At 40.3% G+C, this 15,205-nt stretch overlaps 1 protein-coding gene across 4 annotated transcripts in view; it reads left to right on the plus strand.

Moving 5' to 3' along the window:
* atxn2 (ataxin 2) overlaps nucleotides 1-15,205 on the plus strand; it is a 99,179-nt gene that overhangs the window by 44,723 nt on the left and 39,251 nt on the right. For all 4 annotated transcript variants that reach the window (XR_003718971.2, XR_003718972.2, XR_003718969.2 and 1 more), the window contains 3 exons: nucleotides 416-507; nucleotides 2,740-2,934; nucleotides 7,719-7,894. Coding sequence is in view for 1 of the 4 variants with exons in the window: in XM_028825276.2 (XP_028681109.1) it covers nucleotides 416-507; nucleotides 2,740-2,934; nucleotides 7,719-7,894 (463 nt within the window). In the remaining 3 variants the exon portion in view is untranslated. The remainder of the gene's footprint in view (nucleotides 1-415; nucleotides 508-2,739; nucleotides 2,935-7,718; nucleotides 7,895-15,205) is intronic.

The raw sequence follows: 15,205 nt of genomic DNA on the forward strand, positions 1-15,205 counted from the left end.
ATACGCATGGTGCAGAAACCCGTATTGTGTGTGAGTAGTGTTCAACTCCGTTTCTAGCGGGAGAGGATAGCTTGTCACTTGAGTACAATTCCCTTTTCTCAGCATCTCACAAGTCCTTTGGAAAGAAGAAACAAACTGCAGTGTTTTGGGTATGGTGGACAGAAAGGTGGGAAGATGTGTTGTGCTGAATGAAAAGAAAATGAGAAGCCAAGGATGTGAGCGTCAATATTCCCTGTTCATGCATTCAGTGGATAAATATTGTTGTATATAACCTTTGCATTTATTTATGTGATATGCTTTCTCTTCTTTCCCTAAATTTGTTACAAAATAGTATATACCACAAAGCATCACTGTGTCTAAATAATGTGTGTGTGTTTTTTTTTTTTTTTCTTCCTTCATTCATCTCTCTCTCAAGTCCAATGGCTGGGATCCCAATGACATGTTCAAATTTAATGAAGAAAACTATGGTGTTAAATCTACTTATGACAGCAGTCTCTCCTCTTACACGTAAGTTGTAAAATCTCACATTTTACTGTGCCATTTTGCTTGTTTCTTGACTAAATAGACTGTTATGGATCGTGCATTAAATGATCTGCTTTTTCATTTACTATTTAATGAATGGGGCTTTTGTTATGTAACCTTGAGCATACTTGCCAGATGCTTATCCAGCTTTATTTATCTTTGCTTTTTTTTTTTGGCTTTTAAATGCTCAACTAGTTTGAGTTGCACATATTACAGTGGGTGAATGGAGGAGTATATTTTTATTAGACTTAGTAACTGTTTGGGAATAAGTGTGACAGGGCAAGGTGACCAAATCAATCAACTCAAGTGAAAAGTCACAGAAGAAAATACAAGCACTTTACAGACACCTAATAGCCATTATCAGTTACGCATATATTGCTCATAAATTGCTTTTTACACAGAATTTTAAAAGGAGTCTGGGGGGCAGCTCATTGCTTCAGCTAGGACTTAAACATGAAAAGAATCTGGATTGAGATTTAATGCCACGCAGATGAAGTTCATCAGCAGAGCGAAGTGGTAGAGATGGAGCACCTGACCTTATGAGTGTCTCTATATACAGTATGCGATTGATAGATATATAGAGAGAGATAAGTAGATAGAGATATATATCACTTTGGGAGGGAGACTAGGGAGACGAGATGTGATCTTCTCTGGAGATGAGATGTGATCTTCTCGGAAGACAATTTGTAGTCCCACGAGAGACACTTTAATTTTCTCCCAGCTCGTAAAACAACTACAAGCGACAAGCAAAACACGCAGCTCGCCAGCAGATGATCCGACCACTTCTCCATGCGTGCATACAGCCACCTTAACTCCCCCCACCACCCTTCACAATGCGAGTGGCAGAGACGCAAAGTGGCAAAAGGACAGCTGCTGTACAGGCTTTAAAACGATTGATGGGCAGCGCGACAGCAGCAGCAGCAAGATAGCAGATGATCCAACGGCATCTCCTTAGCGTGTGTTCAGCCGCACCCCCTTCACAACACGAGCAGTGTTATACGTCCTGTGAGAAAGAGGTTTAGTTCACTCTTGTTTTATTCATTAATTGTTGTCTTCTACTTATTAAAGCTATTGAATTAATAAAGCTACTAATAATCATAACCTGAATGTCTTTTTCCATGTGAACAACTGTAAACCTGCTTTTGCCCACCCCTGTATATCGATGCTGACCCATTGACTACATTGTTTTTAAATTGTAATTTCTGAAGTGCTCCATATTTTTCCTCTCATCCCTGTATGTCTGTCTGTGTTTTTTGTTTTCTTTATTTTTTCCGGAAGTACAACTTGTAAAAATGGACTTATTATTAGGTAGTTACCATTTAAACCTCACAATGGTCAGTTTTACTAATTTATGTTGCAGCTTTGGTAGTGAGATAAAGTAATTTTCAAAGCTTCACCTAAATCTCAAACCTTCTTAATCCAATTCATGGACGTGGGGAGCCTGTTGCAGGGTCTGGCAGCACTGGTCACAAAGCACAAAACGTCCTGGACAGGGCACAAGTGACCCTTGCCCATGTCTGCTTGATGTACTGTTAACATTTTGTTTGTTTGTTTGTTTCCCTTCTAAGCTGTCAATATTTAGGTTGAAGATATTGCTTATTGGAATTGTGATATTACTCCAATAAAAGAAAATTTAATTGTGAAATTTACACTACCACAGTTAATGTTTTCCCTTTGCAATAAGTAACTCTCACGATTACATAGGGGTGATGAACTCAGCAGTACCCAAAGTGCACACGTGTTGTTTTGATGGTGAAAGGTCTGTGCCGTCCATCTTTAGCAGCTCTGCCTTTTTGTTTGAAAAAAGCATAATTATTGTTTTTTTGTTTTTTTTATAACATAGCATGGGGGTGGGGAAGGTGGGGGCACATGAAATACAATGAGTACAGAAAATTGATTTTGGAAGGAAGGTTTAGTATTATAGCTTTTAAAATTAGTGTAAGTAGTTTGTATTATTGCATCTTTCTTTATTCCACGTCTAGAATTTTCCTTTTCTAATCCCCCTGTCCCCCCCACCCCACCCCACCCCACTAGTTTGATCTCACCTGTAATGCCGTGCTGTTTACACCTTTTGTTGTCAATGCCTATGTATTGTTTTTATGCTTTACTCTTGTGGTAGCAGTTGCTGAGCCTTGTCTTTAATATGTGCAGTGTTAGTATTGTATGAAATGTTTGTGAAATATTTTAAGTATTAAAATTTGAATTACATCTTCACAGTGTGCCTCTAGAGAGGGATAATTCAGAAGAGTTTTTGAAACGGGAAGCCCGCGCAGCCCAGCTGGCAGAAGAGATCGAGTCCAGTGCCGTCTACAAGGCGCGAGTAGCACTAGAAAATGATGACCGCACAGAGGAGGAGAAGTACACGGCTGTGACGAGAAGTACCGAACGAGAGGGGCACATTGGGAGTTTAAGGTTGGCACCTTTTGTTTCTGTGCTTTATAACAATGAAAAGATGTATAACTAAAGCTTTAGACTTCACACAATTATACTTTTCTAGATTGAGTCACGCACTGCATGCAAGGAAACAAACCTTTCATACTTCGAGCATGTTAGGTTAGAGGAAAGGAATGATAGCAGTGGAAAAATCCAGCTTACCTTGTAGCCTTTCATAGTCAAAGGCATGTTCTGTTTAACCTAAATTATTTACTCAGTAGTCATAAAGCACAAGAACAACCATCTACAACTGTGCCAATACAGTAATCAAATGCATGTAAACAAAATCCCCTAAAAGCTCTAAAAACAACCAACAAAAACGTAAAAGTACACAAATACGCCCTGAGCTAGACCTTAAGTGCGCTTACGTAAGAGGTAGTCCTAATTATTTAACCTGTTTTGACATGAACAAGTAGTGGGACAAATCTGTTAAGAGGTATTATCTCTCTATTATAATAAAAAAATCCTGGGACGAGACGTTACTTTTTTAGAGAGACACTTTCATGTCCCGCAAGACAAGACTTTGTGGCAAGAGATTTAACCAGGCACGGAGCTGGAAATAAAAGACAAACCGTAGATGACAAAGTAGAACACCGTAAAGAATTCAAAAACGTTGGCGTGATACACATGCAGAGCAGGTTAGAGATAATGGAAGTACGAAAATTCGAAAGTCTCAAAAAAATGATAGTAAAGTTCGCATTAGCGCTAACAAACGAAAATTATTACTCGGTGAAATAATGGAACAGTGAAAAGAGATCGAACATATTGTGCGGATTTAAACTTTAAGGCGGAGACTTAAAGTCGTGTTTGTTCCCAATGAAGAGGCGTATCCACAAGAATTAAAAGATTTGTTGTTTGGTGAAAGTGAAATCCACATACGCAAGCGGCAGAGACAAGAAGTGGCTGACGCGTAGTGCAAGCCGTGGGGGGGTTGCGAGCGAAGCGAGCAGGGGGCTAAGCCCCATAGTTTTTTTTTTTTTTTTATATAAAAAAAGATGTGATTCTCAGTAAGAAAATTCACGTGCACATTTTCATTTATTAATTCTTTTGGTTAGTCACTTGTTTTTGTTCAGACCTTGAGGCAGTAGTTACACCTCCTTGGCATTAACTCTAAGCATCTCTCGGGCAGTTACGCCCCAGTGTCTCTCAGGTTAGGCTATTATGATCTGGCGTGAAGTGTGAAATCCAAATAATGCTCCAGACAATATTCTGTTGCTTTCTAGGGGATAAAATAACCTCATACTACAAAGATCATGGATATTCATTTTCATTTTTTCACTCTATGGTAACTCATCAGTATTCATGAGTGGGGCGAAGCCATCAGCCAAAACAGACAATGGCACACAAAGCTGCGAAGCCAGTTTTAGAACAAATTAAACCAACTGAATTAAGCTTTCGTTACGACAGTCTGAGTTGGTCATCAGACGTTGGCATGGATAGTCAAACTGATGTACACTGCGCTGTACGACTGAACTGCTATGATGTGCTCGGTGACTTCAGTCTCGTAAACTGCAGCGGGGTGCAGTGTCGAAGTGGCAAAATGAGTGGAATCAAGTAGAAGGACAAGGAAGGCATTAGCCTCCTATGCATTCTCACGGTGCGGCATCTGTCAGTGTTCATGTTGGCGGAAATGTGGAAGTCACTAAGCCTTACACTGCTGTAGTAGCCTACAATAACACACAGGGTGTGACGAGCATGTGGATCAGGCACAAAAATTCTACCTTTCATTTGAAAGCTTAGGAAATATATAAGAGAAGTGCGCCAAGAAATAACTTCTACTGCACCTTCAGGCTGTGCGTTGGTGACTGTCTCAAAATGTCACATGGAGGACATGCACTACTAAATCGGCATCGCTCCACCAGCGGGCACCAGACAGACCTCTCCTACAGTATTTATGTTGATGTTTTGGCATGTACATGTTTCTGTTACATTTAGTAACTTTCTTTTGTTGTTGTAAAAATAGTTTGGGCCTCATTTTTCAGGAGGTTAACATAACGGTTGAGTGCTTTGTCATGTGAAAAGCGCTATATAAATTATTATGTGAACATTTGTAGAAAAGTGTTAAGGGGGAATCTTGTTAATTTCAGTACCTACTTAGTATGTTACTTTGTCTTTCCTAGTTGGGTTTATTAAAAGGAAAGTGTAATATAAATGGCTCATCTGTAATGTTTTACCTTCTCCATGCAACTTTCAGTTTTTAAGGGATTCATAAACATTACGCGTGACTGAACACAACTTTCACAGTTTCTCACATAATGCATGAGTGTTCAGATTTGCTACTCTTTTTTTATAATTGGTTTGCAGTTAGTTTATTATGGAGAAAAATGGATATTGATGATGACCTTAGGTTTTTTTTGTTTTTTTTTTAATGTGGCCGGAATTACATTTTTTTTTTTAATATTTGTTTTGAAGTATTATTAAATTTCTCAATTTTATTTAATTGATGTGCAATTGAAGTCAGACGTTTCTATACACTTCAGGTGAATTTTTTAAAACTCTCTTTATAAGCCTTCCACAGATTTTTATACTAACAAACTATAAATTTTGCATATTGTTTACAGTAAGATGTCTGCTTTGTGCTGGACAAAAGCATTTTTTTCCACCATTGTTCAGAGACCTCTGAGTGTTTCATTTTTTATTGACAATATCACAATTCCAGTTGGTCACAAGTTTACTTGCATTTTGTTCATATTTGGTGGCATTGCTTTTAAATTGTTTTCACTTGAACCAAACGTTTTGCGTTGCCTTCCACAAGCTTCTCACAATAAGGTGCTGGAGTTTTGGCCCACTTCTCCAGATAGAACTGGTGTGACTGGGACAGGTCCGTATGTCTCCTTTGCTCACACACCCACTTTTTCAATCAGATTGATGTCAGGGCTTTGTGATGGCCACTCCAATACCTCGAACTTGTTGTCCTTAAGCAGTTTTTGCTTGGGGTCCTAATCCGTTTGGAAGACCCATTTGTGGCTGAGCTTCTGAGATGTTACTGCAGTGTATCTCCATCGTTTTCCTCCTTCATGATGTCCTCTATTTTGTGAAGTGCACCTGTCCCTCCTTCAGCCCCCAGAACATGATGCTCCCACCTTCATGCTTGACGATTGGGATAGTGCTCTTTGGCTTGCAAGACTCACCCTTTTTTATCCAAACAGAATTATGGTCATTATGGCCAAACAGTTCCATCTTGGATTCATCAGACCAGAGCACTTTTCTCTAGAAGGACAAATTTTTGTCCACCTTTGCCCCTGTGTGGCTTTTTGATGGCATCTTTGGAGCAGTGGCCTATTCCTTGCTGAGTGGCCTTTCAGGTGATGTCGATGTTGGACTCGTGTTACTGTGAATATCAATACTTGTCTACCTGTGTCCTCCAGCATCTCCACAAAGTCCTTTGCTGTTGTTCTGGGATCTTCCCTAGGAGGCACTCCTTCCTGAGTGGTGTGATGGCTGGGTGGTCCCATAGTGTTTATACTTGCATATTATTGTTTGTACAGATGAATGTGGAACCTACAGGCGTGTAGAAGTTGTGCCCAAGGATGAACCACATTTTTGGAGGTCTTGGCTGATTTCTTTTGATTTTCCCATTATGTTAAGCAAAGAGGCAGCGAGTTTGATGGTAGTCCTTCACATCCATTCACATGTTGACTCCAGTGAGGCTAATTGACTATCAGAAGCTCATTGTCTGATTGCCTAAAGGCTTGACATCATTTTCTGGAATTGTCCATGTTGTTTAAATGCACAGTTAATAAAGTGTATGGAAACTTGTGACCCACTGGAATTGTTAGATAATCAATAAAAAGTGAAATACTCTGTCTTGGAGCATTATTGGAAAAAAATAACTTTTACCCTACACAAAGCAGGCACCTTAAACAGTATGCCAAACAAAAAATCTGTGGAGGGCTTATTAAATGAAGTATAAAGAATTCATCCGAAGTGCATGCAAACTTCTGACTTGAACTGTATTCTCCAGATTAGATTGAATAAACTTTATTAATCCCATGGGGATGTCACCATCACTTTGCAATTACCCCAGGTCAGGTCAGGTTGGGGACCATGCACCGATACAGCGCGTTGCTGCACCCACCACACGACAAAACAGCTCTGGATCCTGGCTGGTAACCACCCAGACAGACACGTGGTCCAGTCCCACCCTCCGGAAATGCCACTGCCAGGTGTTACGTGGGCGTCCCCTTGGCCTGGTGCAGCCACTCGGGTCCTCAACAATGAGGATCACCCTCAGGGAATTGCGCCACATGGCTGTAGTGTCGTAACTGACGCTCCCTCACAGTGCAGGTCATGTGCCTCATTCAGGACTCCGTGAGCAACACAAAGTCAAATCAGCGGGACCCAAGGATTCTCCAGAGAGACCCTGAAGGAGTCCACTCCTCGTATCCGGTCACAGGATAGCTTCCATGTCTCACAAACAGGGAGCACCAGGACTCTGAAGTCTTCGTCCTTTTGCAGAGATACCGGGAGCACCCCACGCACCCCACATAAGTTAAATCTCCTGTGCTTGCAGTATGTCTCTGTTGTGTTTAATTTAGTTCTATGAGCGGTGACGTTTAATTGATTTATTTATAAATTTGGCTCAAGAGTCGAAGAGAGGTCAGAGTTCAGTGGTCACAGGCTCTACTTTTCGTGTTCAGTGCAGCTAAGTCAAAAAGCAGTATTGGAATCAAAATGGGTGCTATGCTGTGTTAGAAACGGCCTGTTTAACTTTCTTTCTTTTGACTGCATTTCTTTTTCTCTTTCTGTACATTCATGTCTAGAGACAAATACGTTCCTCCTGGACAAAGAAATCGAGATGGCATGTCCTGGGCAAGTGTACGACAGAGTTCTCCAAGAATGACACAGCCAAGCTCTGTATCTGCACCTCCACGTGCCGTCACTCACAATTCCGAGTACAGCCCAAGCTCTGGAGTAGAACAGAGGGTAGTTAATGGAGGTAAACGTCTCCGGCATAAATGTTATCCTATCCCCACTTCCAAGTGTTTTGTTCCATGAGCCTTTGATGTTGTGTGTGCGTATTTGCGATGCATTGCTGTACTGAATTGTTCTTTATTCCTATCTTGGTATCAATTGATGCTAAATGCAGAGTTTGTGTTAACCCAACTTTATCCTTGATTTTAGGAATTAAGACGTGTATCATACATTTTCTTCTTAGTGATGTATATATTTTGTAACATATATTTATGTTCGACGGCCTTTCCTGCAAGTGCTCAGAACTGCTTTTCGTTTTTTGAAACCGGGTTGTGCTATTTTGGTGATCTGTAATTTATTGAACATTTAATATGTGATAGATAAAGCTATAGATGATTTGAATTTCCACATTTTAACATAGGGTGTATAGTTTTAGAACCGGGGATTGCAATCCGGGGTGTTTGTTTCTTCATCTTTGCAATAAACGTAATCTTACCTTCTGCTCTTTTAATTAGTGTGTTCTTGCATGTGTTCAAGCAGCATTTTTTAAATAGCTTAATGTAGCTAGTTTGTCATTTCTGTAGAAAAATTACTGTAAATATCCTTTAAAGAGATTTATAAAGGTTGTCTTCTCACCTCTTAATCACAATAAAGTTTGGAGATGTTTAATATAACGTGCTTTCTTTTGTTTAAATTAAGTAATTGACAGGGAGCTTGAAATACATAAACCTTAAACATATTTGAGTAAATGGTGCGCTTTTATTACTTTACTAGCTGTGGGTGCAAATCTGAAGTAATCAGCATAGACCTGAGCATTAACTTTGGCACTGCACCATGCAATCCAAACGTCTCGGTTAGGTGCCATTTGGTATGGGATTCATTAAAGCAGTTTAAATGTTTGTGATGTGCCATCTGTTGGAATGACAGAGACCAGACAGACACACACACACTTATCCTTTTATTAATACGGATACCAGATGGTGCTGGTGAGCTAGCATTCATGTTATGGCAGTACTTTAGAAACAAGTACACATTTATTCAGTTTTTTTATTTAAAATCACTGACAGATCACACACTAGACGTGTAATTACCGTATTTTTCGCTCCATAAGACATACCCGACAAGATAGATAATTTTTTAATCCCAAGGGGAAATTCCCATACTCTAGCAGCAGCATACTTATAATAACAATATTAAATTAAAGAGTGATAACAATGCAGGTGTAACAGACAATAACTTTGTATAATGTTAACGTTTACCCCCCGGGGTGGAATTGAAGAGTCGCATAGTGCGGGGGAGGAACGATCTCCTCAGTTTATCAGTGGAGCAGGACGGTGACAGCAGTCTGTCGCTGAAGTTGCTCCTCTGTCTGGAGATGATCCTGTTTAGTGGATTCAGTGGATTCTCCATAATTGACAGGAGTCTGCTCAGCGCCCGTCGCTCTGCCACAGATGTCAAACTGTCCAGCTCCGTGCCTACTATAGAGCCTGCCTTCCTCACCAGTTTGTCGAGGCGTGAGGCGTCCTTCTTTATGCTGCCTCCCCAGCACACCACCGCATAGAAGAGGGCGCTCACCACAACCATCTAATAGAACATCTGCAGCATCTTATTGCAGATGTTGAAGGACGCCAGTCTTCTAAGAAAGTATAACTGGCTCTGTCCTCTCTTGCACAGAGCAACAGTATTGGCAGTCCAGTCCAGTTTATCATCCAGCTGCACTCCCAGGTATTTATAGGTCTGCACCCTCTGCACACAGTCACCTCTGATGATCACGGGGTCCATGAGGGGTCTGGTCCTCCTAAAATCCACCACCATCTCCTTGGTTTTGTTGGTGTTCAGGTGTAGGTGGTTTGAGTCGCATCATTTAACAAAGTCCTTGATTAGGTTCCAATACTCCTCCTCCTGCCCACTCCTGATGCAGCCCACGATAGCAGTGTCGTCCGCAAACTTTTACATGTGGCAGGACTCAGAGTTGTATTGGAAGTCCGATGTATGTTGGCTGAACAGACCGGAGAAAGTACAGTCCCCTGTGGTGCTCCTGTGCTGCTGACCACAATGTCAGACCTGCAGTTCCCGAGACGCACATACTGAGGTCTGTCTGTAAGATAGTCCACGATCCATGCCACCAGGTATGAATCTACTCCCATCTCTGTCAGCTTGTCCCTAATGAGCAGAGGTTGGATGGTGTTGAAGGTGCTAGAGAAGTCCAGAAACATAATTCTTACAGCATCACTGCCTCTGTCCAAGTGGGAGGAGAATAATAATAATAAAACGCACCTAGGTTTAGAGGAGGAAAACAAGAAAAAAAATATATTCTGAACCAAATGGTGCACTAATATATATAATAAAATATAGCAGAATAATATTTCAACCATGTAAAGTCAACAGCAATATTAAGAACCATCATCACTGTCATTAACAAATGAGGAGAGACTTTAAGGTTCAAGCATTCTTCTATTTTTCTGGAAACCCCAAGAACTCCTCATCGCTAGTGTCAGAATTTATGAAGCTTGGTTGCTCACAATCACTGATGTCATATTTGATACTACCTTCAGTTCCATCTAAGGCATTGCTAATGGCAGTTTCCACCTGCAGCTGTAGATTCTTCAGTACATGAGCGAGCGACTCTCCACACTAGTGTTTAGATCTTGAATAGTGACCGGACATGAAGGCTGTTTGCCGTGGTGAAAGTCGGCACCCAGTTCTATATATTTGCAGATTGTTTCTGCACCAAGAAACAAAGGGCGGCAAAGAGGGGCCGGATGTTAACAGCTGCGTCACCTCATCCTCCTCCTCCTCCTCTTTTCCCCGAATTCTACCTTTGTCGAGCGCTGAAGACGCTGCCGTAGAGCACATGTCTCACTTAATTGATTAGACCAGCACTTCGGTTTCAAGTCTTCAGTTGTTAAAATGAGTACATTGCCAAATTGAGGCTTGACAAAGTGAAGTCAAATGAATATTTTTTAACATCATCTAATTCTTTCGGCTGCTCCCGTTAGGGTTTGCCACAGTGGATCATTTTTGTTTCCTCATATATATTTATATATAAATATTTTCAATATATACTTTTATATTTAAGAAAAAAAAGAATTTCAGTCTCTACCGACACACCTTCACTTATCTTATGTCCATATTTGTGTCCCCCTTTGTGAATGATGCTCCTCGTGTTCCATCCCTCATTTCAGATGATTGTGCCTGGGAGAGTGAAGGTGTAAATCAGTTTTTCTTTGTAAACCGGTTTCATTGGAGATCCTTGGAATGCATTAAATGTCCCTTACATGTTTCCTCTAGAATTGCCTAGCCCTCCCGACAGCTGTTTTTAGCTTTTTAGGCTTTCAAGCTTGGCCTGCTTTTCAGCAAGTGACTTGCATACTTGAGTGGATTTTAGCAGGCGCTGAACTTTGGTCTTTTTACCTGCATATCCCCAGTGAACTTCGCAGCTTGTTCCCTGTCTTGACGCATGTCATTCACCAGATGTGTGTGTTTATTTTTTTATCGAATGAACACATAAAGTTTCTGTTCCCTTTGAGGGACCGTCAGGTCATTATGTCTACCGTTTTTAAACGGGTGACGCAGTTTGCTTTAGGTTGCCGCTTGCTTATTTTATTAAGTTGTAAAATTTTGTTTGTCAGAGAGCTGAAAACTTTCAGATTTTTCGGGCTGCCCATTTAATAACTCTCCTATCGAAGACTTCACTGAACAGCACGGAGTTTGAATTTAAGAACCGTTGTTTGAGCTTTGTACCAAATGCAGCCTCAAGACTCCCTGGGATTCGGGAAGTGAATGACGAGGATTTGAAAATGAACAACGATGACCACAACCTGTATGAGGGTGTCGCTCTGTCAACGAGAATACGCAGAGTATTTTTCTTTGCAGAAAAGGAGTTTGCCATGTGCCACGTATACCAAATCTCCCTTTTGTCTTTAATTTTTTTTTTTTTTGATAATTCATTATTCACAATTTTCTTTTCAAGCTGTTATCTTGATTGGCTGACAGAAAGGAGAAGTAAAACAAACACTGCGTGTTGACACCTTTATCTTTGTGCGTGCAACACAAAGCACCCGGCAGCCACCCTTGTCCATACCTGTGAGGAGAATAATTATTTATGTGTTTTTTTTATTTTTTGCATTTATGTGCCAGAATAAAAGATGACATTCTGTACTTTGCTTTATGTTCATCTTCTTCATTTGAACTCCTATTAGTTATTTGTGCAGTTGAAAAGACAATTTTGAGTTTGACTTCCTTAAACTAATGGAGAACATGGAACAAGTGCTTATTATGTATGTGCATTTATTAGATTAGATAAACTTTATTAATCTCATGCGGAAATTCAAATGTGTGGAACAGCAGAACCGTAAAAAACAAAGAGATTTATTTACAGGACAAAATATAATCAATAAGTAAATACATTATAAATGTCGAATGTGCAGATATTTCAAAATGGTATTTCAAAAATGAGTTTGACAAGTGCCCCAGGAAGAAGCATTGAGTTGCTTGATAGTGGTGGTCAGACAAGAAACCCCCCCCCCCCCCCCCCAGCTAAGTGTGCTCCAGTGGTGGGATTTTTGCCACCATCTTCTTTTCTGCAACCGCTTCCAGTGTGCCCAGGGTTCACCCGGTGATGGAGCAGGCTTTCCTGATTGTTGGCTTCCTCTACCTGCACAGTTTTCTTTCCACGTCCTGAAGATGTCAACATTTGACTTACTGAGCAAATTAGACCTGAATGAGTGAAGCTGCTGCTATGCATGATGTGCCCACTCCGTTGTTCGCTTCCATTGTGTGTGTGCCAGCTGTTGCTAAGACCCAGAACTAGATTTACTGGACTCAATCTAGAGGGTCTGCATTCGCTTGCAACCTGAACATTTAAAAAAAGTGGGCCAGCAGAGTATAAAAGAACCTCAGAGAAAATTCTGGAAAAATGATGTTTATAAGAATTCCTTCCGAACGCTTTGAAATGTTTATTTATTACCCACCCCCCACCCCCCGTTGCCCCCTGACTCACCGGTACAAGTACCAACTCCCCAATTACATACTGTTCAACTCGTCTGGATGTCTAGTTAGGGAAGATCTTGAGCTTTTTGAGGTTTCCCCCTTTTTTTGACCATCTAGAGCAATGGTTCCCAACCTTTTTTTGGCCAAGCCCTACCTAGGCCTATCTAAAATCACAATGTCCCCCACTGTAAGATATACCTTATTCTTATTACTTATTCAAAAAGTGAACTTCTACTCACGTGGAGGTCCTTAACGTCATTAATTTGGTCTAAACAAGTTTCCAAAGAACATGGAAACAAAAGAGGGAAAGGATAGTTGAAGTACTGACAAAGAAATTGTTAAAAAAAAATATATATATATATAATATGAAGTAATATGAAAATACAGCAAATCCAGTTTTGAAAACCTATGAGATGTCGTCATGGAGACCAGTACTTTCATCATACATTATGAGATGTCGTCATGGAGACCAGTACTTTCATCATACGTTATGAAATGTTGTCATGGAGACCAGTACTTTCATCATACGTTATTAGATATCATCATGGAGACCAGTACTTTAATTATAATATATGAAAAATTGCTATTTGTACTTTCATCATAAATTGTTTGACGTTGTCATTGGTTATAAAAATGATTGGTTTGAATGGAACATTTAGGAACCTATTGAAATCTCCCCAGACAGTCTGTCACCTCTTCTGATGCGCTTCGTCCTGTAACCGCAGTTTTAGAGCAGGAACTTTAAGTCATCCATGCCAGTTCTACAGATTGCACGTTCTGTAGTGTGAGATTGTTACTAAAATGTGGACGTTGGTATTGACACCAACTTTGAGACCTCCTTATCAGTACCAAAACGGTTCCAAAGCCAATCCCAAGCATCTCCATACTCAGTATAGTTGTGTTTCAAGAAGTCTACGAAGTGGAAGTTCTCCACAACTTCAGCAGCGAGTGTCCGGGGTGAGGATAGAGAGCAAAGCTGTCATTTACCTCCAGAACCAAAAACCTTGAAATTCTGCTGCTGTACTGTTTTAAAATTTAAACATGTTACGCCAAAACAGTATTGACCACAAGACACCTTGAAGCCCAGTCTACTCAGTGAAGGGGGGAGATGGAGTAGAAATCTGGCGTCTACTTACAGTACCAAAACAATACTGAAATGCTGCTACCGTAACATTTTAAAAACTGAGCTTTCTGATTCTATGCTGCTGAAACATTCAGCTTGCCTCTTATTTCCTGATGGAAAACATGGTTCTTCATTCTTTATTTTATTTTTAACTTGACTATAAATGAACAGTTTTGCCTGGCTACCTTTTGTACTTACAAGTTGTTTAGTAACATAGCTTTGTCTAGTCCTCGTAGTTAACGTCTGAGTCACACTGCCATGAGTATTGTTTTCTTGAAACAAACATTATATACAGCTTACCAGTTATGTGCTTTCAAAGCCTCTTGTGCAAGAAAATACGAAATATGTAGGGCTATTAATAGTTTACGTGGTGTGAATAACCATTAGGATAAAAATTACAGGGGTTTTGGAAATACCAGGCAGATTATTTGAGTGTTTTAGGTATTAAAAAGAGGACGTGTCCTGGGAAATAAAGAGCACATCTCACCCTGTGCGTATTCATTTACCTTGTTTTTGTCTCCATGTTACAAATGGGACATAGCAGTGATAGAAAAAGTCCAGAGAAGAGCGACAAGGCTGAGTACAGGACTACAGGGGATGAGTTTTGAGGAAAGACGACAAGAGCTGAGCCTTTACAGAGATGAAGAGGAAACCTTCCAGTATTTTTTTATTTTGAAAATTATAGGACTAGGTCTACTCTGGTTGTAGATTGTCCAGATTGCTCAGATATTGCTGTTGGTATACAGGCACACCCGCAATATTTCTTGACACATTTCTGCTGAATAATTCAGGAACCTGGACAAGTTTCTCTTTTTTGTAGCTGTGGTCCAGGCACATAAACTTGGTGTGGACAATATCTGAGAGGCTGGGTAGTCTGATGACTTTAAAACATTACACACAATGTTAATGTTATTTTGGGAGATTAGAAGTGGACAGGATTGACAAGCTTTGTTGGGCTGAGTGGCCTGTTTTTGCCCAGATTGTTAAAATGTTCCCATATTTTTCTTTTTATTTTGAAAATTATAGGACTAGGACTACTCTGGTTGTATTGTGAAAAAGAACTAAAAATCCTAAGGACATTTACTCACATCTGTTAACTGTTTTTTTTTTTTTCCCCTTGTAGATTCTCCCATTTTGTAGAGTCTGCTTAGACTAGTTGCCCAATTCAGGTGTCTTTTAGAGGGGAAAATGGGAACGCGGCTGGGAGCAGGAGAAAGTGGG

Source organism: Erpetoichthys calabaricus, chromosome 18, assembly GCF_900747795.2.
Source record: "Erpetoichthys calabaricus chromosome 18, fErpCal1.3, whole genome shotgun sequence".
In the NCBI taxonomy this organism is placed as follows: domain Eukaryota; kingdom Metazoa; phylum Chordata; class Cladistia; order Polypteriformes; family Polypteridae; genus Erpetoichthys; species Erpetoichthys calabaricus.